Here is a 26066-nt window from a genome sequence, read left to right as displayed (position 1 = left end):
GGTGCTGGTGCGGCGAGGGGAGCGGCGCGCAGCGACAACAAGAGACACGTCGTCTGCTCGGAACGGCAGTGTGTTGTTGTGGGAACCTGGCCATCAAATCAGACCGATTATTTGAGGGAAATCTTTGCGCAGTGAGCCTCCTGATCGTTTATAATGCCCTCCGAGACGCTGGTAGATTGCTGACGGAGCCGCGGAAATTCTGGGACTGTCGGGCATCTTGGAAAGTGTGACCGAATTCGCTCAGAACCAACTTGCGGAGAGCCTTTCAAGAAGCTCGAGGTGGCGCCATGTCTTCGCCCAATAACAACAACAACGGGGAGTCCGATGCCGGTGAGACAAATATATCCTTGGAGGATGAAGTGAGTCTAGATGAGAAAACTAAAGACTCTGTCATCTCTCATGAGGACTCCCTTTCTTCGAAAATATCTGACAACCCTATGGAACTCCACGAGGGAGTCCTTGATTTTGAAGTCGATGCGTCCGAGATCCAGAAGAACGACGATACGAACGCGAAGTCCGGGATGTCAAGCGACAAAAAGGACGACGTGGCTGAACCAAGTGCTTGTGATGAAGAGAAGAACGACGATGACGGGGAGTTAGAGGACGGCGAGGATGATCTCCCAAGGAAGCCGAAAAACTCAGGTAGAAAGCAAAAAGAGCAAAAGAAGAGACAACAGTGATCTTGAGGATGGCGAAGTCACCGATTCGGACGATGAGGAAACAGTCAAAGTGGCGGTTCAGGAGGAGGAGCCCAGTACGAAAAGCCGCGACGAAAAAGCTCCCATCTGTCGCTTCTTCAGCAGGGGCCAATGCACTTGGGGCAATCAATGCCGCTTCGTTCATCCCGGTGGTATGGGACGAGGTCCCTCTCCGTTCTCCCACCAGGGGAGACCTTATGGCGGAGCACCTGCCCCATATCCTCCGCCAGGAGCTCCTTACTCCTCTGTACCGATGGCACCAGTGGAAAACGCTTGGGAGAGAGGTCTCCGGAACGCGAAACAATTATTGAAAGAAGCCAATCGACGTCGGGAAGAGGATCCGGCATTCGAAGACAGGAGACTCCATCAAGGGCTGCAGGAGTCTCCTCCGCGTGAAGTATCGTTGCGTCCTTCGCCCTCTCCGTCACCGCCACTCCGCAGCAAACTCTACGGAACATTCGATAAAAGTCGCGACGGACGGTCGGTCTCGCCGCTCAATGTGGACCGCTTGGACCGCTGGAAAGAAGAACGCCACGCAGCCGCAACCAGATCGCGCCAAGGACCGGGAGACAGCTGGAGGGATCCATGGATGAGATCCAAGTCGCCCGCCCGCAGACCGAAGCGCCGGAGCAGGAGCTCTTCCTCCAGAAGTTATTCTTCTTCAATTTCGTCTGCGAGCTCATATAGTTCATCGAGGAGCTCTTCGCCCTCAAGGTCTCGTTCCAGGGACCGGCGACGGGATCGGGGGGCACCGGCGACGAGAGGCTACCGTGGCGCGGGTCGCCAAAGATATCCATCCGAAAGGGGACGTTTGATGGCAAGTCCGTCCCCCACACGGTACAGATCCAGAGTCCCACCAGCGGCGGCCGGGATCGCGTCACAACCGCCTCCGGCACCGGTCGGTAGAGCTCGTAGAAGATCTTCGTCGTCGAGTTCCTCGTCGAGATCTCGTTCCAGATCCCCCCGGCGTCGAAGGTTCAGCCGATCCAGAACACCTGAAGGGATCCCGCGTAGACCCAGACAACCCTCAGTCGGTAGAGCCGTAGCTCCCCCGATCAAGATGAACCTTTTGGACAAATCTAAAAAACTGCCTACGAAGAGACCTTTCAGTGCGAGCCCTAGCCGATCTCCATCCCAGAGTCCTAAAAAAGTCAGAGTCTCACCTTCGCCTCCCCCACCGAGGTCGGTGGCACCTGTCGAGGTGAAAAAGAAGACCGAGAAGAAATCCGATGCTGCGAAACGTGAAGAGCTGATGAAACAATTAAAAGCTGTGGAGGATGCTATTGCTAAGAAAAAAGCTAGAGCATGAGTACATTATTTGTCGGCTGTAATTATCGACCCACGAGAAGAATAATCATCGCTACCACAATAGCAGAAACAACAAGAAGAACTGTACACTAAATACTAATAGACCCGTTCTCTTCTCTGAATCAAAGACAATAAAAGAGCTCTCTCTATGTTCTTTTTTATTGTAATTTGCCCAACTCCCCTCCCGGTCCGATCAGCCATGCGTCGCCGAACCAATCGAGAGGTCCTAAATCGTTGTCGGACGAGATCTGGGCTGACCAAGTCACAATCGTGAGTGGGAGCTAGCAGGGATTCTCTCTAAAATAGATCGAGTCGTGATTTCCCCTAGGCAGCGGCAGTAGGCGGTCGGACCCTCCAAGGTTATATGAACCAACGAGCATGTACATTGACACCAGACTACCGCTCATACATTTCTCAACCTCGATGACTCACCTCAGCTTTGTGTGTCGTGTCTTTATAGCACTTGTAGCGCATTCATCAGAGATCATCCGGCCGAAGAAAGTCGCTAGGGATACTTAGTATCTCCCGTCTGCGTTGATAGCAAGACCTATACTTCGAAAACCCCGGTATCACCGCGGAGGTGCTCCGGTGCGTCGTGGGGAGAGTCCGGCCCGACCTGCTTCATCCGTCGCGTCGGTGGCGAGGAGAGCTTCCTTCAAACGGGAACTCCATGGAGTTCTTCCGGGAAGCTGAGCGCTGATCCTCGCCGAATTCTCACGAAGCTCCAAGTCCTTGTGTTTCTTCCCGACCATGCTTCCAATCAGCCCTATTTAGCAATGGAATTACCCATGACAGATCCTCGTACAATCGTCGGTCATGTAAGCCCTCCATAGGGAAATAATTTGCTGGGTACGCGATTTAGCCGATCTCAGAACCGCTCTAGCATCAGCACTGACCTTACGGGCAAATCGCCCAGGCGCCCCCTTTCTCGCTACAGCGTTGGCTGTGGGGAAACTCGCGCTGACCTGAACGCAGCTCCCTCTCGATCATACGGAGGTCCGAGAGCGGATTCGCTCTCGAATCACAACTCCTTATCGAGCGTTCGTCTCTTGTTGCTTAATATCCGGTCGATCACGAGTCCGACCATCGATGGCACTCCGGACTCGAACGTCGCAGGTCATCCACGTTTTTTTCTCATTCGGTAGATCGAGTCGCATCGGTCTGCAGCCAGGTACAGGCTCATCAATTCCGACCCCCGAGCGAAGTAGGGCCCGGGTTTCTCATGGCGTGCTGTAGATAAAGGGGAATGATTCCTCTCCCCGGAGAGGCATTCGATTGGTGTGACCCTGAGAATTCCGGAGCTGGGAACATCACGAATTTCTCCGACTGGTCAATCGCGCCTGTGGTAAGGAAGTAGCGTCCATCCTCGTCTTTCTGTTGCCGCAGGCAAACTCCGTTTTGTGAGACTCCATTCAGACGTTTGAGTCGGGTCAACGATTCCGAACTCTGGGATGTATTCAAACGGAGTAACCCCAGTTCAAAGAGTCGAACGCAGACGTCCTAATAGCATCCGGCTTCCGTATCCGGTCTGGAGCAGCGACCGTGGATTCGATATATTTTCCTGCGTATCTTTTGAAAACTCTTGCAATCGATATCTCACCGTGCACGCAAGTTCACATTTGTTGAGCGGAGCGCGTGCCGCGGTGGCGAACCCGTTTCGCCCCGGCATTCTATAGTCGAATTAATAAAACGGCGGTGCTCTCGCGTCGACCACATGCCCGAGGCAGCAGAACCGCTGGGGAGCAGAGGAGAGTCTTAAACGCTCCGCTCGTTCACCGAATAAAGTGCTTGCCGGTCAACCTGTCCGTCCATCCGACCGTCCGTCGGTCCGACAAGCTGTCAGTTCGTCCGCCCTAGGCCAGTGAAACGACAACAAGCGAACTATTGTAAACGCTGGAACACTCCCTGGATTCATAGAGTTCGGCGAAGGGTAACCGACGCTTGGAAAGTGACACTTGTTGTCTTGTTGGATACCGCTAACTCCTCCTGTGTGCCGTGCGTGTGGATCCTTTCCCTTATTTCCCCCGTTTAGTATCGCTTGGTGATGTTTCCGTAACTCATTCGGTTTTCTGGACCTCCCAGTTTCTGGAGCTCTCGTGTCGTGGACGAACTGACATCGTTGTCCAGGAGCCGCAATCGTTCCGTCGTCCGAAAGGGAGAAAAATGTCACTTTTCCCCGAAACACGGCATTCGGGCCACCGACGAGGCCGCACGATGCGGAGATTCTGTTGAGCCCCATCAAGTTGTGAAATTCTCGCCCAGCGTCCCTTCAGCCAAAATGACAATATCGGTTATCAAGTGTACGCGGCTTCTATGAGGAGGCTGTCCACCGATGACGGTGTGATCGGTGACGAGCACAGGCTGTGATTGATTTCGGATTGATTCGATCGTCATATTGTGTGATCCATCCAGCGCAGAAAGAGGAACAACGCAAAAGCAGCTGCTCTAGCACCAGCATCGGAACGGAAGGGATTGGAAAATAAGAGGACCAGCAGGAGGAAAGGTCTCGTTGTCTTCTTTTCCCACCTTGGTCGAACCTCGCTGTCGTGCTCCTTCCGTCGTTGACCGTGCGGACTCATGCTTCAGCTTCGTTTCCCGTTAAATCTTGTAGGCTAAACCTATGTGCTCGAGAAACTGAATGCGCAGTGCGAATGGCCTGTCAGTGGGCGATAGGACTGGATCTCGCTGCTGGTGGAGTTCATCGCTCATGCCGGTGAGTCAAGTGACCGAGGCGCCAGAAGTGTTGATCTGTCGACTTCAGAAGCTTGACAGTCCGACAAGTCAGCCCCTAGCTCGGGAAATACTTACCTAGAGAATCGCTTCCCTCGGAGTAAACGCTCGCTCTCGTGAGGGTCTTCGCCCACGATGTGGAGCTCGGCGTAGGACACTTTTCCCTAAAACTCCGGGCATTGTGAAGCCGAGCCAACAACATTCTATCAAAAGTACTTTCTCAGTCCGGAATCTCAGAGCCATTGGACCATCCTTATACGTATCTGACAGCGCATGATTTTCTGCCGGGAAAGAACGGTGTGGAACCGAATTCAGATTTTCCAGAATACGTTTTCTTGCAGGCATTGCGCGAAATGCAGGCGCTTGTAATATTCCTATGCTATTTCTCGGCTTTCACTGCGCTTGCGTTTCTCGATCTCGAAGTCAACGCCTCTCATCAAGCGACGATCTCAAACAATCATGCTCCACCGCCTAACGATCTCGGGAACGAATCGACTCTAGACAAGGGCGCGAAACAGATGTTGGCAGCCTCTGCTGCCGCTCTCCCAGTCGTACCGGTGGTCATGTCTCCGAACGGGAACTCTCCTCCAAAGTAAGATTTCCCGCGCAAGACGAATATCTGCACGCTTTGCATCCGATTGAAACGCACCGACAAGCTTAGAGAATGACTAAAGCAAGAGCTCTTATGTCCCCTACCCGGAGGGAAATGCATGACAGCGAATGCCAGGGGAACGTTTGTTTCAGAAAGGCTCGAGACTGCACTTCAAGTCTTTGCACTTTTGGCGAAACCGTTCTGAACACTGCCAAGAGGTACAGATCCCCTTGCATGGCAATAGGCGCGGGTGCTGTTTCGAGCACGCCCCCATGCCTCTAATGCGATATTCGTGGCCGTTTTCAGGTTCGTCTACGTTCCGTTCCTGCGTCGCTTCGCGTGGGTTCTACACAACATTCGACCTTCTCAGGGTGCGACTACCACAACAGAGGCTCCTCCATCTGCATCGAGGCCTACTCGCAGACCAGACTCGATCCTCATCCCGGAATTAGAAGGCAATATCGATATCACCGGACCAGACGTCCACTTTCCTTTTCATCAGCTGGAAATCACACCTCCACCGAGTACCACGACGACCAAGCGTCCACCGCCGCATATCGCCGCCTATCCGCCATTCGCGGCAGTACCCACTACATCGACGACGCAGGCGAGGCCTATGGTGACTTATAAACCACCGGTGAGCAGCGCCAAATTCTCTAAGTCTCCCAGACTATCTGAGTCAATTTCGGTGTATCGTCTCTGCTTCGACCTCGTCGAGAAGAACAACACGTCTCTCGATCGTGAAATCGCTGCCCTAACGACCTTCCCCGGTTTCCCCGGAGCTCCCATCAGCAATCGACGATGATCGACTAGGCTGTGAGGGCGACAAGAAGCGATTCAGTGGCTTGGGTAGGAGAACGCGTCAGCTCGACAACTTAATTCCACTGTCCCTTCCTCAGGTTCCAACCCGATCACCCACGAAACGCGAATCGTGCGTCGTAGAGCCTCCATTCTGCCCGTCGTGCTTGTCGAAGCTCTCTCCATCGGAGCCCTGGTTCCCGTATCCTCCTCCCCTATTCATTCCGAATGCTTGTTCTCGTTGTGGTACTCTGCAGGTGATCCTAAATCGGATACCCGATGATATTACGATTTTCTCCGATATTCTCAAGCTCGCTTCCTTCGGAGAAATTATCGATTTCAACGAACTCCTCTCCGAATTCCAAGGTGGGATATTCAACGGAATTGTAGGACAAAGTATACAGGTGCCTCCTCCTCGGACCCCCGCATCGAAATGAAATATTCGAGCATTTTTCGAACACGGGTTCCAGGGCAAATCACGGTCCTGGCTCCGACGGACGCGGCTTTCGCCTACCTGCCGATTTCGATCGACGATCTGAAACAGCGACTCGTTCGCAATCCGAAGGACTTGCGCCGCTTCATTCTGTACCATTTACTTCCTGGTTTCGTGACATCACGGGATTTTAAGCTAGAATCGTGGATCGCAACATGTCTGTTCGAGAAGAGCATCTATGTGAACGCTGACAGGGTTCGTTTGAGCTGAGAGAATTCACAATTTTCCCGCTTCGATTACCTCATGCCCTAAATCCCGCCGGGATAAAGGAGCTCCCTCTTTTCCGAGTGACTGATTGAATAAAGCGTTCTCGGGGCTCCTACATCGATGATTCAAGTTTCACCATTGCAGGAATTGAATGGTGCGCGCATCGTTGGGCGCGACATAAGCTACAAATACGGCTCCATCCACACCCTGGGCAAGGTGCTCTACCCTGTCGCTGCGGATAGCGTTCAAGTTTTTTTGGACTCGAATCCCTTCCTCTCGGAATTCGCTTCATGGTATAGGAAATATGCCAGACTACCCAAGAAAGATATGGTCACGGTTTTCGCGCCAACGAACGCAGCTTTCGAACGGATCGCACCATCGATTCGGAAAAACTTGGCCAAGAACGAGGTTCTCAAAGCACGTGAGTTCCCACGGACGACCTTGTCTGGTCGAGAATCTGCCCTTCCCTCATCTGTAGAGGTGAAGTCTTGCTCATTTCTTCCCCCCCCCCCCGCCTTAGCGTTTCCCGCTTCTCCTCAATTTCTTCAGCTTTGTCTTCTGAAGAATCAAAGTTATATGTACATGAACTGGCAGGACGACCTGGGTATTCCAGGGGGTTGGGTATCGGGTTCGCGACTCTCACTCATACTAGGGTTCGATTGAGGCCGACTTGCTGACGGCAGCCTAACCCTCGCAGGGACCGAATATTCTCCTAGTAGGGTTCAGGTCACCTCACAATGTCATAATTTGTCAATTTTCACCCAACCTCAGCCTTCGTCAGTCTGAGAGTCGGGGATCTGATAGTCAGACATCTGAGACGGTATCATTCCAGGCACTGTTTTCAAGCATGTTGTCTCGGGGCTATGGTTCTCGTCGTCGATGCCGACGAGTGGGACAGTCCTCACACCCATGGACGGGGTGAGTGTAACTTGTATGACGGTCAAGTTCGAATACGATGATTCGAGTAAAAACAAGTTCAACCCATCTCAAAGCGCAGGTAAGCGGCATAAGATACTGGATCTAAGGCAGCGTTCATGGAATCAGGGAATAATCGAATGAGCTGAGTTCGAATCCTTCAATCTCGTTCCAGACAAGATCCTGACATTCGGCTCTAGCCGGGTCATTGCTTCGGATCTTTTCGCAATGAATGGAGTGGTGCACATCGTTGACAAAGTCAACACCGATCAATTGGAACTTTGCGGTTTTAGCTAGGCACTGCCGGATGAATACGGAGCCGGGCACAAAGCACCTGATAATCATGCGAATGGTACGCAGGATCACAATACAACACAAACCTTGGCAGGATCGAATCCTCAGGACTCAAGGCCATCTCTGCACTCTGTCTCGGAGCCGACGGCGAGAGCGTCGTTGGCATGGACAGGGTTCGTCGCCATATTCGCGTTGGGGTTCGCCCCCTGGGGGTCCCCCTTTCTGGATTCGTGCCTCCGAAAGAGCAATGCCTAAACTATGCGAAGTTCCTCATCAGAGATACGTATTTACCACGCCGACATCATCATCATCATCGACGGGAGCCGAATTCTGATTGAAGAGTAACAAATTCTATATGATGCGTCCCGACCAAACCCCAACTCATCTCCGAGTAGATAGGGGATCTAGTCTTGTCGGTCGTGACTTTCGTTGAAATGTTCGCATACGTTCCAGGATTCTTGTTCAGATTATGATTCAGTTACTATGGAGAAGCGTCATTGAGCCTCCTCTAGCTTAGTGCGACCTATTTATTGGCATGAGCCGAAAATGTCTTCGTTATCTGGCTGACTGCGAAGCGTAACGTGCATCAAACCTGCAGAAGTTGGAGACCACCGACCATTTTTTTCATACCTCAATTTTGAGCAGAATCGTCTTCTAGATGTAGATTGTTTCTCACTGGAGACCAAGAATAAACGCGCGGATCGTGACATTTTTATGGGCTCCTCGATGGCTTCGGGGAAAACAACTGAAATCCTTCGATGGAGCATGATGGAGAGGAAAGTTTGAGCGGAATCGAAGTGAGCGAGCGCACCGAAGTCAGTCTTGTCCGTTTAGGAAATAGTTTCAGCTTCCCCGAGAATCTGCTGGAAAGCTAGGAATCAGCCCAGATCAGGGCAGCTGTTTAAATTTCGGAGCGCCGGCTCGACTCAGAGAGTATGCGTAGGAAAAGCTGCCCATCGTCGTGGACATTGTTCCACAACGACCGCTGATATTGTTATGAATCACAATGAAAACGGAAACTAGAAGGAATATGCGTCAGGAGTGGTCTAATATTTCAATGTTGAGGGCGATTTGGGACACTGCGGCGACGAGAAGATTCGTCGAAATATCTCGTGCTTCTTCACAGAATATGAGAAAGAATGCTTCCGATCAGCGACCAGAAAGCTAATTCGAATTCAAATCAAGTGATCAAGCCTGACAACAAGAAGGTACGTGCCGTCGATTGTCTCATCATAGGGATCCCTCTCTCTCTCTGGGCCCTCGCCAACGGAGCTCCCTCGCTCCGGCTAGACGCTCCCCGCACCAAACCGAGAGTCTGAAAGGGGCCGAGGGCACCAAACTCCTATTCCATCCACTATGTTCCGATAGGTTTCTGCGCTGTTGGCAGGACTCCGGAAAAGTGTTTCCATCAGTCCTGATCCTTTGTCCGCTAGAGCTCCATCGTTGCGCTGGATCAAAAGCTGCAAAGATATTCTGCATGAAGTTTTGTGCCAGTTGTGACGAGTGAGAGTTCTGCACCCGAGTACAGGTATGTTCCCCTCCGGGCTAGATGGGGGAAGGGCGACCGGAGAATGATGGAATCTTCAAGGCGCAGCGGGCGGGGAAGAGATCGATCAGAGACTGGGGTTTCTCTCATTCTCTGCTGAGGTGTCTCTCGCTCAACCCCAAGTTGTGTTTCTTATTACATGATCCACCCGGACAGGCTGTAAGCGGAAAAAATAGCAGTTCCCGGGCGATCGTTCTCAGAGCTCGAACCGCCTCTCCATCAAATTGAAATGTATACCCGGCCAACGGGATTCGAACACCGGACACATCCCTGGCAACCTGATGCGAAACCGCCATCTATTTGCTTGGATCGAGCATCCTTGAAGCTCTGCGAGAGAGTATCGTACGCCCTCGTACATGATTCTGTTGTCGTTTCGCGGGGGTCGTGCGTGGTCGGAAAAACGCACTCGCTTCCCCAGCTACATCTGACCCAACAAGCCGATACGACCTCATGTCCGTATGGTGTCGTATTCCGATCCGATCACATAGCGGAAGGTCCGAATTCTCAACACCGAATCCCCCCCTCCCGCCGGAATCCGTGCAGGCCAGCAGTATCCCCTCCAGGCCTGGGGACTTGTCTTTTCTTCTGGATTTTCCCACCCTGCTCGACTCATTCTTGCGGATACTTACTCCCCCGAATATCTTGCGACACCTCAGATACGGCATATAATCGTGTCGGTCATCCAAGACGCCAAGAGAAGCCTGATACAATCAAATTGGGGCTTCCGATTGTTTTTACAGCAAGAAGCCCGTTGTGTTCGAGAGCATGCTCCACGAGGGCGGATGCAAGCTGTGGTCAGAGAAAAAATCTCCGGTACACTGAACTGTCCCTTGATGGACATTTCATTCAAATGAAACCTTCCACATCCTGGCGAGCGTTCCCGATAGTGCGGCGCTCCGGGCCTCAATCCATTTCATATGCAAATGGAGAGGAAGGCTATACTAGGTGATCACCACTCAACGCCTCCGATGCGTCGAAGGCGTCATTCTCCTCCGGAGAAGCGGATACTCCAGAGGAGCTCATGGAACCCTGCTCCCCTACGTGTAGCTTGTGTCGAGCGGATTCGGCTTCGTGCCGCTTTTCGGAAACGCTATCATGCCTTATCGAGGAACTGACGCTTGTTCTCGCCGTAACCGTAGCAAATTTTACAGATAATGTCTTCATAATGTTTCGAGTTCAGGCCTTCTTGATCAGCCTGAGCTTGTTTTCCGTACCATGTTCGAGCCAAGAAGATCCCATGACGTTGTGGCAGCGAGAGCGGGACAACAGATACTCGTTCAACTCCCTCGATGAATCCGGGAACGTCACAGGACCTAGCAACGACCAAGTGTAAGCGTGTCGGCGATGCCGAGGGAGGTGTTCAGGACGGAACTTGTGATCCAATCGGGAAGATCCTAATTGTCGGAATATACTAGGTACTCATTGAAACCCGACGGACTGCATGCGCCTCTTCCCTGATTATTGGTTGAATGGCAATGATTTCAAAAGTGCATTGAGCGTCTGTCGGTGGACGAGTGTTTCGTGAACAGGAACATGTCAGCGACGCTCAGAAAATCGACACCGAAGCCTCCCGCAAGATGCTGTAGAGAAAAAGATTGATCCGCCTGGGAGATTTCCATCGCGCTTTGCTACGCCCGGATTCACAGTGAGGGAGCTTGAGACGTCATTGAAACGCTTATGAGAAAATTTTGTTGCTTCGGATAGAAAACCCTAGTTTGCGGCCCGCAATACGACGCGTGTCCCGCTCAACGCCTCAGATGGAAATCAATCCGGGCCAACGACTTGTTTCGCTGTCGCCCGGAATTCGTCTATGGATGACATTCAGATTACCAGAGTCATAAGCACCCATCGTCGTCGTCGGGGAGTCAAGTCGTCAGTCCTCAACGGGGAAGCTCTCAGAAACCAAATCCGGATTACCATAGCGAGCCGATAACGCGAAAATCTCTCCCAAAATTAGGAGAAGCTCGAATGAGGGCGACTCGCGCTCTTGTCCGATCTGTCTGTTCAGTTGCCTTTAGGTAAACTAAGCCTGACTCGAGCACGATTGTTTCGATCCCAGCCTCGTAGCGTGGTCCGTTTCATTAAGTGCGGCCGTCGAATCGACCGATCGCCAGCGCCGTCAACGCGGTCTCATAGAGTTTCCGAAGCATTTGCATCCGTCGATTCCACCAGAGTTCACGAACGGCGCGATTTGAGTTTCGCGAATTTCTTGAAGCCTTTCATGGAAAACGCTGTCGTTGATATGGTTGATTTTCGCTCGATCCATTCGAAGAGAGGATCAGATGGTTTGCACGTCGACTCGCACCGTGAGAAAAGAGTTTTCGACTTTTTCTCTCCTTTTCAACCCAGCCATGAGAACAATGTTTAGACGAACTAATATCGAATTGTTATCGCCCTTCTCACGAGGTGAATCGTCGGAGTCACCCACGAATTGAATGTTACAAGACCGATCGAGGGGGAGGGGAGACACAAGTTGCTGACGGGTAAAATTAATTCTGAAACCGATCACTGCTAATCTCATCATGCCGCGGGCTGCTTAAGCGAAGTCACGCACGACATCTCGCACGGTAGTCACTGAACGCAGGGAGACAGGCGTTCATCTAATTCTTTTGTCTCGATTCCGCGGAGATTTTTCTCAAGGAGAAAGGAGACCGTCTTGGTCGAGTCGGGGATCCCGGGAGCGGAGGAATGTTTTTCGATATTGTTCGACGAGAAGAGAAAACAGCCGCCCGTATGAGAATAAGCGTGTACGTACTCTGATCATCGGAGAAATCCACTCGAGAACGCCGGAAACACGACACAATCACTCAGATACGGAAGACATCAGCAGAAGGAGGAACAATTTAATTGTTCGAATACCCTCGTCGAGCGGCGAATAAGCCAACACGATAAATCTGGCAAACGTGCGAATGATAGAATAAGTCCGAAATTCCGCTCAACATCGAATGCTTGTCTGCTTCCCACCCGAATCGATGCATGTAAATCACGGCTCAATTAGGCGATGATGGCGATGGACCGAACGGCTACATTCTCCAGTCGCCTAATCTCTCCCGTCGCGTCGGAAAATTTGCAGCCGGACGATCTGATTCCCGCGGTGACGAGTAATAATTAAATATATTGTTCGTGAACATCGAGCCGCTGTGACTCGCGCCGCGCTCGATTTTCTGGTCCTCCCGTGTTTGACAAAGACCAAAGATTTTTCGGTGACAGCTGCTTATCATCGAATGGGCATTCAAGTTGTTGCGGCTGCCCCGGTTCCGGCGGTTCTTCTGTGGTTACGGAAAAAAGGCTTCGGTCCACCACCAGTCGAGTGCGGATTCAACGAGGCAAAACTTCGCCCTCACACACACACACGCCGCCAACGACCGCTGGCTACAATTTAGATCGGGGCTCGTTTCCCCGAGCTTCCTGAATGAAATTGACGTGAGCTCTTCACTCAACGAGCTACGTTACTCCATCATTTAAACATTCGGGCACGCTTGCTCCGGTGAGATTTCTGACACGACTGAAAGGCGGCCGGTCGGATCACAACATTCATCGGATCGTAATGCATATAATCGAGGGTGGTCTTTTTTGTTCACAAGTAGCTCGAACTCGCACCGAAGGAAGATCAAAGCATGACGAGTCACGCACTGCAACTTGAGATTGTACTCTACAATACGTGCCGATTTCCAGAGATAGACAATGATGATCATTATCATACAATACGCTCGCGATTTCCCTCAGGAAATTTTTGGTGCTCGCTTCAAACACCGTGAGACCAGGACAAATCTTCCGTGTGCATGTGCATCTGATAAAGTCGCCGTATGCTCTCGTTATCCGCTCGTCGCTGTCATGCGATGGGGCCGAGGTGGCGGCTGCCCTCGAGGAGCTCGACGCCGGCATGAGTACTGTTATGCTTCTTCAGGTGAGCATATTTGCTGAAGAAGTTTATCGATTCACATTATCGGGACCATTCTCACCAAATGTCACATCACTCGTCGAATTGATTATTCTCATCTCTGGTCTGATGGAGTGGGCGGAGCCTACCTACACATACAGTAGACGCCGATAACTCAGACGGTAAGGTGTTCGGAACGGATATTGGGCAGAGTTCCTAGCGGAAGCGTGCGTGCGACTCATTAGGTTCAGATCGAGTCGCGAACACTATCCTTCATCGCTTCTGTGTGAATAGAAGCCCTTCGCCTGTCGAGCTCGTGCGTGCCAGGGCTAGCGTTCCGTGGGTGACCGGTCGCGACGCGAATGCTCGAGCAGCGCGCCGCCAAGACTCGGCCCGTGTCACTTGTTGGAACAGCAGCTACTCGTCTTCACCTTAGAAGCGGGAAGTCTATCCGGTCGCAGATAGTCATCACGAGACTTGATCCTACGAGCTGTTGATTCAGAAAGCGTTCACTCTGATTTCCTCACTTATAATTTTGCGTTCAGAGATGGACAGTGGTTTGATGCGACTCCCCCTGTCCCCTCAGGTACCAGAAAGTTCGAAATCCGGGCGGTACATCTTCCGTGCTCAAGGAAACACCGGCGGTGCTCTAGGAGGCACCGCTTTCTGGGAGGAAAGAGAAATATATTTCAGACCTCAATTTCTTACAATCCTGATCCAGACTTCGCAACTGGTCTACAACATCGAACAGAAAAGTATGTATTCCGGTCGAACATCAATGCAACTGCGCCAAATGAATGTCTTCGAGGAATCTAGAGTCATTCTTTGAGAGGTTTCTACGAGAATTTCCGCGAGAGAGCGTCTATTCCGACCGCGTGATGTGCCCACAAATGATCTACTTGTATTAATATCACGGGGAGGGCCCCCCGCCCTAGAGACCCTGAAATCCTCTCACGGAATGCTTCGATCAAACTTCACCCGACTGTGCAATTTGTGTAGATGATCCTCGTGTGTGCGAGTGTCCGTCTGTCTTTCTGAGTGTTTGCCGCCCGCTATGATCGGCTTCGTGTTCGAAACCATTGAGGACGAGGCGCTTTATGTAACTTGTTGGCTTCCTCACAGTTGGCGCCCGCATAGTCCTCCTGACCACAGAACTGAAACCCTACGAGGATCCAATCGACGTCTATCTTCTGGTCGGTGTTATATATATGATGATAAAGCCGCATAGAATGAGAATGGCTCCGATATTCGTCCGGAGAGTGTTGGTATTCCATAAATCTCCCGTTCCGCAGGATTCGCGAGGCATCATTATGAAACGCTGGACATCGCGATATCCGTACCTGGGTGTCGTGAGCATATCGTTCACGTTGCCCGAGGAATACGAAGCCGGCTGGTGGACGATACGAGCACAGGTCCTGAATCAGGTCGAAGAGAAACGAATTCTGTTAGAGAGATGGTACACCGAGCGATTCGATGTCTATGTATCGATGCCGCCCTACGCATTGACGTCCGATGAATATTTCGAGGGGGATATATCAGCGAATTTCACCGCCGTAGCGCCTACGTACGGCAATCTCACCGTACGAGTGATACTCAAACCCTTCAGCGCTTCTACCAAATCCAGGAAACCTATAGCCTTGCTCGATAAGTTCATCGAGGACTACGTACACGATGTGAGTTGCTACAGAAGCTCGAGTTCCGCCCAGAACGAACGATATCGTAACGGTTTCACCTCGAAAACGCGGCTCATTCAGCGAATGTCTTCGCCCTGCAGTTCCGGGGAGCCCATCATTTCAGGTACTCGATGAGAACCTTAGAATCCCTTGCTCTGCCCTACCGTCTATCGGACTGCGAAGTCGAAGTTCATGCGAGCGTCGGTGAACGTTACATCGACGTGATCGTCGACGGCTTCTCCAAAGCTAGAATCGTCAACGATTCCATATCGGTGTACATACTGGGTGATAAACCCCTGACATTCAAGCCCGGCATGGAGTTCGTCTTCTACGTACGTCTGAAATTCCGAAAATCAGCCGTCCCGATAACCATTTGGTCGAAGTCGAATGTTCCGTTTTTTCGGCGAGATGCTCACCGTGAGAATTCTCGCCAGGTTCAAGTTAGCTACAACAATCACGTGAAGCTGCCCGAGGATCGCTTGAGGGACGCCAACGTGTCTGTCACGCTCTCGGCTACCGGGGATTACGGTCGCCGCGAGATGAGATACCGCGATCACATTCTGGATTCGAATGGAGTGGCGAAGATACGTGACATGGTCCCGGAGAAGACCGATCGAGTGATCATACGAGTGAGTAGCCCCCCCCCCCCTTTGAGTAAAAGCATCCTCGACTCTCGGAGTCTCAGAGGAGTTCCGGACAACTTGGCTGATTCTATGTCGAACGTTGACGATGCTCTCCTCAACAGGCAGTCTTCACACTCGATGATTCGAGGACGGCATCTGCGGAAGAGATCATGGTCGCCTTTCACCGGCCTGACAATCGTCAGCTTCAAATATCAACCAGCACGACGGATGGCGTGGTACGAGAAGTCGGACTGCGACATAGGTCTCGTGATGATTTGGGCGATCTCCTAAGCAGATTCTCTTCTAGGCCGGCGAATACGCCATACTTCATGTCCGGTCAAACTTCAATCTGGAATACTTCTATTACTTGGTAGGTGATTCAAGGAGCCCGTCGAGGAATGCATTTCCACTTTCACATAGAGAGGAGAACTTGTATGATACAATCATCCCTCGAACCGAATTTTTTCCAGACAATATCGAAGGGAACAGTGCTCCAACACGGCAAGAAAACCGTTCTGGGTCTGGACCATACCGCGACTACGTTCGCTCTGCCCTTGAGCCCCGAGATGTCGCCCTCATTACGAGTCGTAGTTTATTTCGTGGATGAATCGAAGGACGAACTCATTTCGGACTCGATAAGCATTCCCGTACGAGGCATCAACAGAGGCAGTGTGAGCGATTCCTTAACAATCGATTTTTCGCTGCTTTGCCGTCGAAGTAAATTTCGGATGTATTCTTCATGGAGTTCGATCTAATCGCTCTTTTTTGCAGTTCCGTATATGGATAAACAAACAACAGGATAGGCGGGGAGACTTGGTTGAAGTTGTGGCAAACTATACCACCGAAGCGATCGTGTGCTCTACCAGCTTGGACACGGACTTGATCGCGAATCAAGGTCGGAACGATATAACTCCCACGGGCGTGGTCCGAGCCCTTCATCGAATGGAGACCAATGGCACTTCTCTCGTCGGCGGTGTAGCCAGGGACCCTGACGGCGGATCAGACGAGCTATTCTTCTATGCAACGCCGAACTCCGCTGTAGATTCCAACTCTACTTTCACAGTGAGTTCTCGTAGATATCCTGTTCTTTACTTTTTCCCTGTGATATTCCGGGTATTTGAGGCGGATACACATGATCGCTTCCGGAGACGAATGAACATTGAGAGCATCCGTTCAGTCCGCAGGCTTGGTCATTTTCACTAATCTCTACGTGGCCCAAGTGCTCGATACGTCGTGCAATACGACGGGGAAACTGGCTTGCAAGACCGGACTGCATTGCTACTTGCCGATCGAGAGGTGAGCAGCGTCCCGAAAGACGCCATCGGGACCAACTTCACAATGTCATCGCATTAGCGAATTTCCCATTTTCCGAACCATATGAGGCTGAAGTTGCATTGCTCTCCGTGTGCAGATGCGACGGATATCGGCAGTGCGAGGATGGCTCTGACGAGTCCGGTTGCGAAGACATACTCGCCGATGATGAAGATTCCTTCATCTTCCACGTCTACCGCAGGAATCGGTTCAATAACTTCTTCGATGCCACAGGCAGCATGTTTGGTTATCATGATATATTCATGGGGTAAGTACTTTGAGTCGAGCTCCGCTCTCTCTTCCGGTCGTATTCACAATGCAAAAAGCTGATCCTCGGGCCACATCGGGTTCGAATTCCCACATTCGCGTTCCAGGAATCTACGACAAATTTTCACAAAGACTCAAGTCCCGAAAGCGGCGACTCTCTACCACGTGAACGCTATCGCCGTCAGTAAGCAATTCGGCTTCCAAGTGCTTGAAGCTCCCGTGCTGGTGAGTTCCGACGATCTCATCTGATGTTTCGTGAAAACCTAGCCCAGTATGTGACTCAGCTTCCACGATTCAGCACGACAGCACTCGGCCATTCTTCATGACCACCGAGGCGCCCGGTGAGGCGGTTCTCGGTGAGCAAATCGGGCTTCGCGTATTCCTCTTCAACTATCAGCATTTCGAAATTCAAGCCGAACTCATTCTCCACGATTCCGACGACTATCGATTCGTACACGTGGAGTCTTTCGGCGTTGTCAACGCATACAAGCCCAGAACGAGCCGCGGAAATCATCAGCATGTCGTTTTTGTGAGTCGTGTTCGGTCCCTTTGTTCAGCATATGATGATGATGATCAGACATGATTTATGATTCCTAAATCGATTCCGATAGATCAAAGCGTGGCAGCATATTATCATTCATGTGCCCGTCGTGGCAAGTCGGGTCGGCGAAGTTACATTCAAACTCACCGGGAGAACTCAAGTGGCAAACGAAGAAGCGGAGATCACAATAAATTTCCTACCTGAGGGGGTTCCCCTGCAAATGCATCTCGCCATGATGTTCGACATGCGAGCGATCAGCAAAAATCTCAAATACTTCGACTTTAACATTACGGACACGCCGATCATTCCGTTTGACGAATCGCACAGGAGGTACACTTTCGATTCTCCGAGCGCTCGAATCTCGGTCATCGGTAAGTCACCCACTCAATGGGAGATCCTTGAACGGCAGCCCCCGAACAGACCCTCGCTATCAGAGAGATGACCGTCTTCATTCACAGGTGACGTCGTGGGAGCCAGTTCAGCTGACATACCTGTCGCCTTGGGGGAATTCGGTTTCGCAACGGGAGTTCAGTCGGGAGAACACGCTTTATTCGATTTCGGCTATCATCTGGCTGTACTCCACTATTTGAGGCTCACCAACCAGATGGAAACTGACACGTCGAGGAAGCTCTTCGAGCACTTGAACCAGGTTCTAGTCGATCAGACAGGGTACATCCGAGATGGCGCCTTCACCATGTTCAAGGACCGACCAAGCGTCTGGTAATTCATTCTTAGTTCCTTCGGTCTGGAGTCTTCAGGAAACGAATGATCCCGTGGAACCCCCTCGTTCTCGAAATCCTGGAACTTCCAGCATAAAGTCACTCGCCTTACCTAATCGACATTGAACCCTTCCAACACGACAGGCTAACCGCTCTCGCTGCCAAAATTTATCGTCAAGCCATATTCCCTGACTGGGAGTTCAGATTGTTGTACATCGATACCGCTCTGGTTGAAAACTCGGTTCGATTCCTACTGCGACACCAGGATCCTCATGCAGGATTCTTCTACGAGGACAATGGTGCCCTGCATAATCGCCGACATCGAGCCTTCGTGAGTTTCGGCCGGACGGATCCTTATGAGGATTTGAAGGAGGGGGGGGGTTGGCGTAAACACTTACAATTTCATTCACTCACTCCTGCCGCGGTTCTGTAGATGTTGGATGATCAACGGCAGCTACGCAATTTTCACAATGTGACCCTGACAGCTCACGTTTTGATTACGCTCTCGAAAGTCGCTGACGTTTTGACCGGGGTGAGTCTCAATCCACTGTCCATATTCGATTCAAAGATCAAGAACTCCATTTGAGCAATTATTCGATCTTCCCAGTCGCTGCTGGGAGAGCTAGTGATCGCTCAAAAAGCTGCCGTCGGCTACCTCGAAGAGCAGTTGCCACGGTTGAGGACATCTTCGTATCATTTGGCTATCTCCACCTACGCCTTGAAGCTAGCGGGCTCCATCCAGGCTGAGACGGGATGGATGCTGCTGCAAACACTACGTCGTGAAACAGGTTGGCATGTTCTTAGTCCTCTAGGGGTTGGAGACTTCGCGAAGAGATTCGCTCAAAGCCCGATACCGTACTGGGAGACAGAATGTTGCATCATTGCTTCCAGAGGGCATGGTCTATTGGTCGTCAGTGGACATTGGTCCCGCAACAGTCGTTTACGAAGCCCAAAGACCCTTCTACTATGCGAACATGCCAGCCGAAGACGATGCTCTCGGTGTAGAAACAACGTCGTACGCGCTCATGTTAATGATGGAATTCGGTTCGAACGAGGACGAGAGTCAGGTTGTCAGATGGCTCAACTGGATGAGATACACGGATTTCGGCTTTGTCGGCACTCAGGTTCGTGGAGAGAATGTACATGCGATTTCAGCTCCACAGCTCTGATATGAATCTCGTCCCACCGGTCGGCTCCTAACTTAAGGTTCCATCCGATTGGCAGGATACTCTACTCGCTATGGAGGCGTTGACCAAATATTCGTTCCGGACACATGTGAGGGACATCACCGATCTCAAAGTTAAGGTTCAAGCGAGCGCGAATCCCGGCAAAGTTCTCGAGCTCATCGTCAACAAAGAGAATCTTGCCCAGCGCAAGTTTGTCCAGGTCAGAAATTCAGTTTCGGAACACTTTCCCCCGGAAGTGGCGTACATTGATGTAAGCAAATTATTCAACAGCTCACAACGTATCCTTTCACTGGCAGGTCAAGCCCCCGGTTTACGGTCAAGCTGAGATTCATGCCGAAGGGGCCGGCTTAGCGATCGTGCAGATGGACGTCACCTACAACGTAGATCGTGATTATCTATTGGTTCCCCCCGCACAGGATGCTTTCGATCTGAGAGTTGAAACATTGTTCTGGGGGCGCAACAAATCGCACATTGAAGTCAGGACGTGTGCCAAGTGAGTGACGAAAACCGACCAGGGGCGAGCCCAATCGGTGCCGACAATTTTCGGAGGCGCCACGGCCCTCTTGGCCCTTAGTGGGCACGCTACTGTACACAATGAACTGGAATGATTGGAACGATAACTCAAGTATCATTGGAGATGGACGAGCTCTTGTAGTCGGCGGGGCTGGATCCCGGACTATCGGAATAACTCCGGATTTTCTTCGTACAGGTGGATCTTGACCCGAGTGTCGAATTTCAGCGGGGCTGCTGTAGTTGAAGTTATAGTTCCCACTGGATACTTCCATCATCGACCCATAATTGATCGATACGTCAAATACGGGGATCAACCACGACTCAAAAGAGCTTTCATAGCGCCTAGGTTCGAAGAGCTTCAATGATATGACATATGACTTAGCAACAACAGGCTTAGGTTGCGGTGATCGAATGTGATCGAATATTACGATTTCCCTAAGAGAGCAAACGACCTCTATTCTAGATCCGCTGTGTTCATGTTCGACACAATCCCAGCATATGACTGGACGTGTTTCAAATTCCGTATGGAGCGATGGTTCCCTGTTGCTAACGCGACGAGATATCTGAAAGCCAAAGTTTATGAATACAACGCACCCGGTGAGAAATCTGATATGTACTGGGCACATGAGAAAGTAGTGCCTGATCCAAATATCGGCTCGATGAATCTTATTTGATTAGGTATATCGAGAATATTCCAGGATGTCGAACGTTTCTTCTAAAATGTCTAAACTCCCGCATTTCAGAAAACTATAAAGAAAAGATTTTTGAGACCATGGATATATGGGTTCAGAACATCTGTGATGTTTGCGGTTCCTATCAGTGTCCGTATTGTCCCTTCTTCAGCGGCTGTCCTACGAATGTCGTGATTCCACTATACGTGACCGTGGCCAGCCTACTTTTCATCATGTTCCAAGAAACTATGATTCTTCGTACAGACTGAAACCCGAAATACTTGCCGGAGAGATTATCGAATCATCTACTTCAGAGCCTATTTCTCCGAAAGTCCCAATTTTCGGTGGACTACGACGTGCCGCGGGCAGCGCATTCCTATCTTGAAGAATAAACATGTCCCTCTTTTGATACTGGGCTTGCATTCCATATTGGTAGCCTGGCGAGATTAAGCTGATTTTTTCCAGGAGTAGACATCACCGGAATCCGGTTGGGGCTGTCTCCTCAGTTTGGCAAAGTATGCATAGACAATGTAAGCCGGAGAGAGATTTCCAAAACGGATTTACGATCCCTGACGAACGACTTCCTCCATACACAAGAGACTCGTTTGGATATAAGGAGCAGTATCGAATCCAATCCAGGATCTTCGGATTTTCTTGCCAGAATGCGTGCTCCTCTCGCGGGCGTCTTCCTTCTCGGAGCGTGTGCTGCAGCCCAGAAAGGGACGGGGTTCGGGAACGCGACGCCAGACATTGCTGGGGACGCGACTACCGCATCTTCGATAGCGACCCTTGTTCCACAGGTCTCAGAGTTCAAGTGCCCCGACAGCATCGGCTGGTATCCACACCCAAGCAATTGCAGTCGCTTTATCATTTGCTCCGAATGGACGCCCTTCGCGTACAACTGCCCGCTGGGTCTTCATTTTTCGGCTGCGAAACTCCGATGTGAATGGCCTCATCTGGCGAAATGCTACTCCACTTCCGAGGTTAGGAAATCGATTCAAACAGCCGTCGGTATATTTCTGCACCTCGACAACTTCGCTGAACTGACTGAGAGAGATATCATGCTTGACCCGGAGCCCGAATTGCAGGCTTCACCAGACACTATTACCCCGCAACCCGCCTCGGGGGCCGAGATCGTCGAGAGCTCCGTCTCTCCAGAAGAGACAATTCCAGAGTCCGATACAACCACTCAGCTATCGCTTGCTGACGGCACACCGCTCGGAATTCATGCTTCCCCCGGATGTCCGCCGCTAGATGGAGACGAGGATCTCCACGACTCTCTGAGGTGGCGACGCTGGGAATACGGTGAAACCATGCCTAGAGATATTCTCAAGGTGGGCGAACGCTCGTTCGAGACGAGCTCGGGTCGGATCACTGGACAGTTTGCAGCGATCGTTCGCGTTTTCTACAATGGCACCTCGTACTTCGGCACGACGATCGGCCCGAGTAGATTTGCAAATAGTGGCATCTACTTCGCTCACAATGGACAAATCGCTGAGAGGAACTACGAGTTCGTTCAAGTGAGATATAGAGAGCAACAGAGAACCCATTTTCGCCCATCCGCGGAGATAATTTCCGGAAATTGGAATTTCATGGAGTCTCTTTCCAGATATTGTGTGTCGGCTCCACCATGGAAAATGGTCTGGCTTGGGTCCAATCGAGCAAAGGATCCTGCGCTCCTCAAAACGCCGTGGTGATAGACAGAGAATTCCTCGTAGCACGTGCAGTTCACGACTCGGAAAACGGCTTAGTCATCGCATCTGGCGTGAAACAAGGCGAATCGCTGATTACCGCTTTCAAATCGATCCGAGACCATGACGTGTACGAAGTGCTAGTTAAGAGACTCAATTGAAGTATCGAGTGTTTTCTGAGAAGGTCTCTGTGTCTCCTGAATCGGATATCGAGGTCACGAGTTTTGTCTCCGGTGGTTTCGATAACTGCGCATCAGTCGTGAGGGCGTCAACAGCCCACTCGCAGCCTCATCAATAAACCAAGGAAAAAGGAAAGGAGCAAGACCAGGTGTGTCATCAATATCCCCGGGAGAGCCACCCGGAAATCCACGGGTGATTCCGGGAGCCTGCCAGGCTGACCCTGAGTCTTGCGAATTCTTAATTTCAACAAGTGTACGCCCCTGAATCTGATCGGTATAAGCAGTGTTCATTCTCGGTCTCAGGGATTCTCGGACGCATCCGAAGAAGAAAGCAGGATATTTTTTATGGCATTTATTAGAGCTTTCCAGAGAGAAGAGAAACAGCTTTCCTCCTTCCCATGTAGCGAAGTCGGACTCGCCTGTCGCGAACGTTCTTTCAGAATGAATTTGGCACCGTCATCAGCCTCATGATTCTTGAACGACGAGCTGTCAAACGTTATAGGTAGTTCTATCGTCGTGATTTCATCTCAGTGGCGGGGAAGAGACAATCTGAGGCGGGTTCCCTAGACTGATCTGGATTCTCTTTCGAATTTCGAACGAATTGCTCGGGATGAGTTGGATCTGTGTGCGATTCATGGGGAGCGTTAAGCGATTCATTCTGAAGGTTCTGCGTGCGACGACTTGCTGGACAGCTCGGAGTCTCTCAACGTCCTGACGGGCTCTTTCAACAGTTTGTTCCTCGCCTCGGGCTTTATTTGACAACGATTTTCTGTTGTATTTGGCTTATATACAAAATGCAACTTGGTAGCCAAGTCCTCCGCCAAACACAAGCAGGTAATTATTCTCTCATAATCACCAGTGGTTTCCTTGAGATTATTCCGCTATATACATGATGAACCACCGAAAATATTTCTAACATCAATTCCAACGTATTATCTCTGGTAATAGTTGAAGTCATCTAGCGAAACCAAGCAGAGATGGACCCGAAGAAAATCGACGATTTCTGTTGACCATCTCTGGAACACAGTCTCATAACCCAGCTGATCTCTCAGCTGCGTTCAACATTGAAGGAATACGTAGAGAATATTTTGATCTTAATTGCATCCGGACAGAACCCATCTAAACAAGACGAGATCGCCGGTCTCCGTCAGGAAGGAACATAAAAGATAAGTTTCGCCGCTGATCTACTTTTCCGTATCTTCAGTGGTCTCTTGCCGAAAAAATACTTCCTTCCCCTCACGCAGTCAGAATATACTGCTTAGGTGTTTGGTATTCGTCGTCGAAGCAAGAAAACTTGCTCGACTATCTAGGAAATTAAATTACCATCTCGAAACTTACTACCCGTCCAACATTGCTCAAGGTCAACAAGAACAGACCGACATCGGATTGCACAAATCAAGCGGAGAATTCCCCCATTTCAACAGAACAGACCGTGCCCCCCTCATCTTGTCATTGCTTAAATTATGCTTAATACTTCTGGAAGGAGTTCTCCGGTCCCCTCCCTGTTTTCGAGGACAGATCCTCGATGGAAGTTCCACGACGAACGACACGGCGTGTCGAGTGTTGAAAACGGAGGAGGCTTCCGCGACTCGAACGAATGACGGAAGCCTTCTCCCTACGCGCTACGTTTGGGCTATATCTAACATCGTCCGACTCCGCCCCTTGCGCGAGACACAATGCTGTAGTATTCCCGTTTTCTTCACATGAGAGCCCCCTTCCTCATGTTACGCATCGAGCTTACGGTGCCTATCGGGCGTCGTCTTCCTGCGTTTATCTGCAGTAGAGGGTTCGGAGTTCGAGCAAGGGGCATTCGCATCGCCGGCGTTAACGTAGGAGCGTTGCCGGTCCCGAAACCAGGCATTGGTAACGGTGACCACGTGGTGGGCTGACCAGCCGCGGAGCCGATCGGAGTCGTCGAGCAGATCGCGGTTACCGACGGTAACGACGGCGACGACAAACACGAATTTGTGACACGCGTGCTTGTCATAGTACCTGACATAGAACTGCTGTCGACGATCGGAATGACCGAAGTGATGGTGTCTGGAATTGCATCGATGCGTTATTCGAAACTGGGGCTTCCGACGCTCGGCTCAGAGGATCTATGATTGATGGAATGAATCCGAATAATTTCGTGAATGAGAAATAATTGCGCATTATGAAGCCATCGAACTGCTCACCAGTCAATGTGGAAGTTGTGGTTACTGTCGTCGTCAGCCTCACGCCGGAATCAGTTGTGCGGTCGCTGTTTCCGTTTCCGTCGGAGACGAAACCCTGGAAGGGCCATTGCACTAAGCGAGACAGTTTCGATACCAGTCCTTGCGCGTCGAGTTCCTGACTCCCTCGCTTGCTTCTCCTGAGCGATTCTCTACGAACGGCAGCCGACTCCAACGGCGAAGACTTTCCGTCGACGCGGTACGCCCTCAGCACGACGCCTTTGGCCCGGTTCTCACGAACGAGGTTAGGCATCAGCGCGTCGAGTTCGTCGTTGTCAGGGACGTCTTCTTCGGGAGGAGTTCCCGGAGGAGTTTGATCAGGAGAAGGGGCAGGAGTGGACGTTGCTGTGGAGAAAGGGGAATGTTTAAGATCACCGTTCCGGGATTCCGTGGGGTGGGAAATTTCAGGAAGGGATCTAAAATAAAGCGTCAGTCTATGACACGGGAAGCCACGGTGACTCGTACCGGTTTTTTCCTCGTCATCTTCGCTTCTCTCACGAAGAACCGAAGGCAGCATCGCATGTATTCCTCGCTCGTTTAGGATTCGAGCGAGTCCTCTGTTCACGCTGCACGTTGTTGTGGCGAGTAAACTCGATCGATTTATCACACTAGGAGTCGTTTGCACGGGTGATCGATTCCTACCGGCGCTGATCGCCATTTTCGTCAAGCCCAGACTCGGAGTTGTATGCGTCGAGTCTGGGTGCAAGACGTTTGAGTTCGAATAAGTGTAAATGCACGAGCTATCAACGAAACTCTTGCCCGGGAAATTTTGAGGCGATTCTTCAGCTCTGTCGATCTCTTCAAGGAAAGATGTTATGTCCAGCGAGGACGGTGGTTTAGGCGAATTATCCTTCGGAAGACTCGGTAGAGATTTGGGCACCGCCCGGGTCTTGATGCCTTCAGTCTCCTCTGCGAGTCCTATCAGACCTAGAGGAGTCGGAGTTGCCAGCCGTCTCCATCTGTGGAGCGTCCTGGAGCCTTCGAGGCGCTTGATGAGGTCGAGTTTATCTGAAAACG

General features: G+C 51.1%; 5 protein-coding genes across 5 annotated transcripts in view; 4 read left to right on the top strand and 1 right to left on the bottom strand.

Moving 5' to 3' along the window:
- Positions 1 to 287: 287 nt before the first annotated feature.
- Positions 288 to 2007, top strand: LOC100904037 (zinc finger CCCH domain-containing protein 18). Its single transcript, XM_018639372.1, has 4 exons — positions 288 to 359; positions 453 to 607; positions 684 to 1178; positions 1713 to 2007. The coding sequence occupies exons 1-4, from the start codon at positions 288 to 290 to the stop codon at positions 2005 to 2007; spliced, it is 1017 nt and encodes a 338-aa protein (XP_018494888.1).
- Positions 2008 to 4713: 2706 nt separating this feature from the next.
- On the top strand, positions 4714 to 8038 carry LOC114828209 (uncharacterized). Its single transcript, XM_029111351.1, has 9 exons — positions 4714 to 4719; positions 5078 to 5328; positions 5481 to 5546; positions 5635 to 5965; positions 6228 to 6492; positions 6597 to 6814; positions 6971 to 7247; positions 7659 to 7823; positions 7917 to 8038. The coding sequence occupies exons 1-9, from the start codon at positions 4714 to 4716 to the stop codon at positions 8036 to 8038; spliced, it is 1701 nt and encodes a 566-aa protein (XP_028967184.1).
- Positions 8039 to 10746: 2708 nt separating this feature from the next.
- LOC100907028 (CD109 antigen) lies at positions 10747 to 21235 on the top strand. The gene is made up of 26 exons (XM_029111350.1): positions 10747 to 10910; positions 13308 to 13488; positions 14048 to 14216; positions 14584 to 14654; positions 14754 to 15134; positions 15236 to 15466; positions 15569 to 15763; positions 15880 to 15993; positions 16065 to 16127; positions 16228 to 16428; positions 16529 to 16819; positions 16935 to 17053; positions 17169 to 17336; positions 17443 to 17560; positions 17634 to 17864; positions 17947 to 18247; positions 18335 to 18596; positions 18740 to 18926; positions 19029 to 19127; positions 19203 to 19383; positions 19487 to 19719; positions 19820 to 19981; positions 20079 to 20275; positions 20492 to 20641; positions 20759 to 20892; positions 21039 to 21235. Exons 1-26 carry the CDS (start codon positions 10747 to 10749, stop codon positions 21233 to 21235), a joined length of 4800 nt encoding a protein of 1599 aa, XP_028967183.1.
- Positions 21236 to 21609: 374 nt separating this feature from the next.
- Positions 21610 to 23058, top strand: LOC100903888 (uncharacterized). Its single transcript, XM_003742898.2, has 3 exons — positions 21610 to 21949; positions 22055 to 22486; positions 22576 to 23058. Exons 1-3 carry the CDS (start codon positions 21629 to 21631, stop codon positions 22816 to 22818), a joined length of 996 nt encoding a protein of 331 aa, XP_003742946.1. The 5' UTR covers positions 21610 to 21628; the 3' UTR covers positions 22819 to 23058.
- Positions 23059 to 24560: 1502 nt separating this feature from the next.
- milt (trafficking kinesin-binding protein milt) overlaps positions 24561 to 26066 on the bottom strand; it is a 32539-nt gene continuing 31033 nt past the window's right edge. The window contains exons 11-13 of the mRNA XM_029111349.1: positions 25515 to 26057; positions 25007 to 25394; positions 24561 to 24876 (exon numbers count right to left, since the gene is read on the bottom strand). Of these exons, the coding sequence (XP_028967182.1) occupies positions 24561 to 24876; positions 25007 to 25394; positions 25515 to 26057 (1247 nt within the window). The remainder of the gene's footprint in view (positions 24877 to 25006; positions 25395 to 25514; positions 26058 to 26066) is intronic.

This window comes from Galendromus occidentalis, unplaced genomic scaffold, assembly GCF_000255335.2.
Source record: "Galendromus occidentalis unplaced genomic scaffold, Mocc_1.1 scf7180000077435, whole genome shotgun sequence".
Lineage (NCBI taxonomy): Eukaryota > Metazoa > Arthropoda > Arachnida > Mesostigmata > Phytoseiidae > Galendromus > Galendromus occidentalis.
Note: the sequence above shows the minus strand (reverse complement) of the source record. Positions and strands in the feature narration are given on the sequence as shown.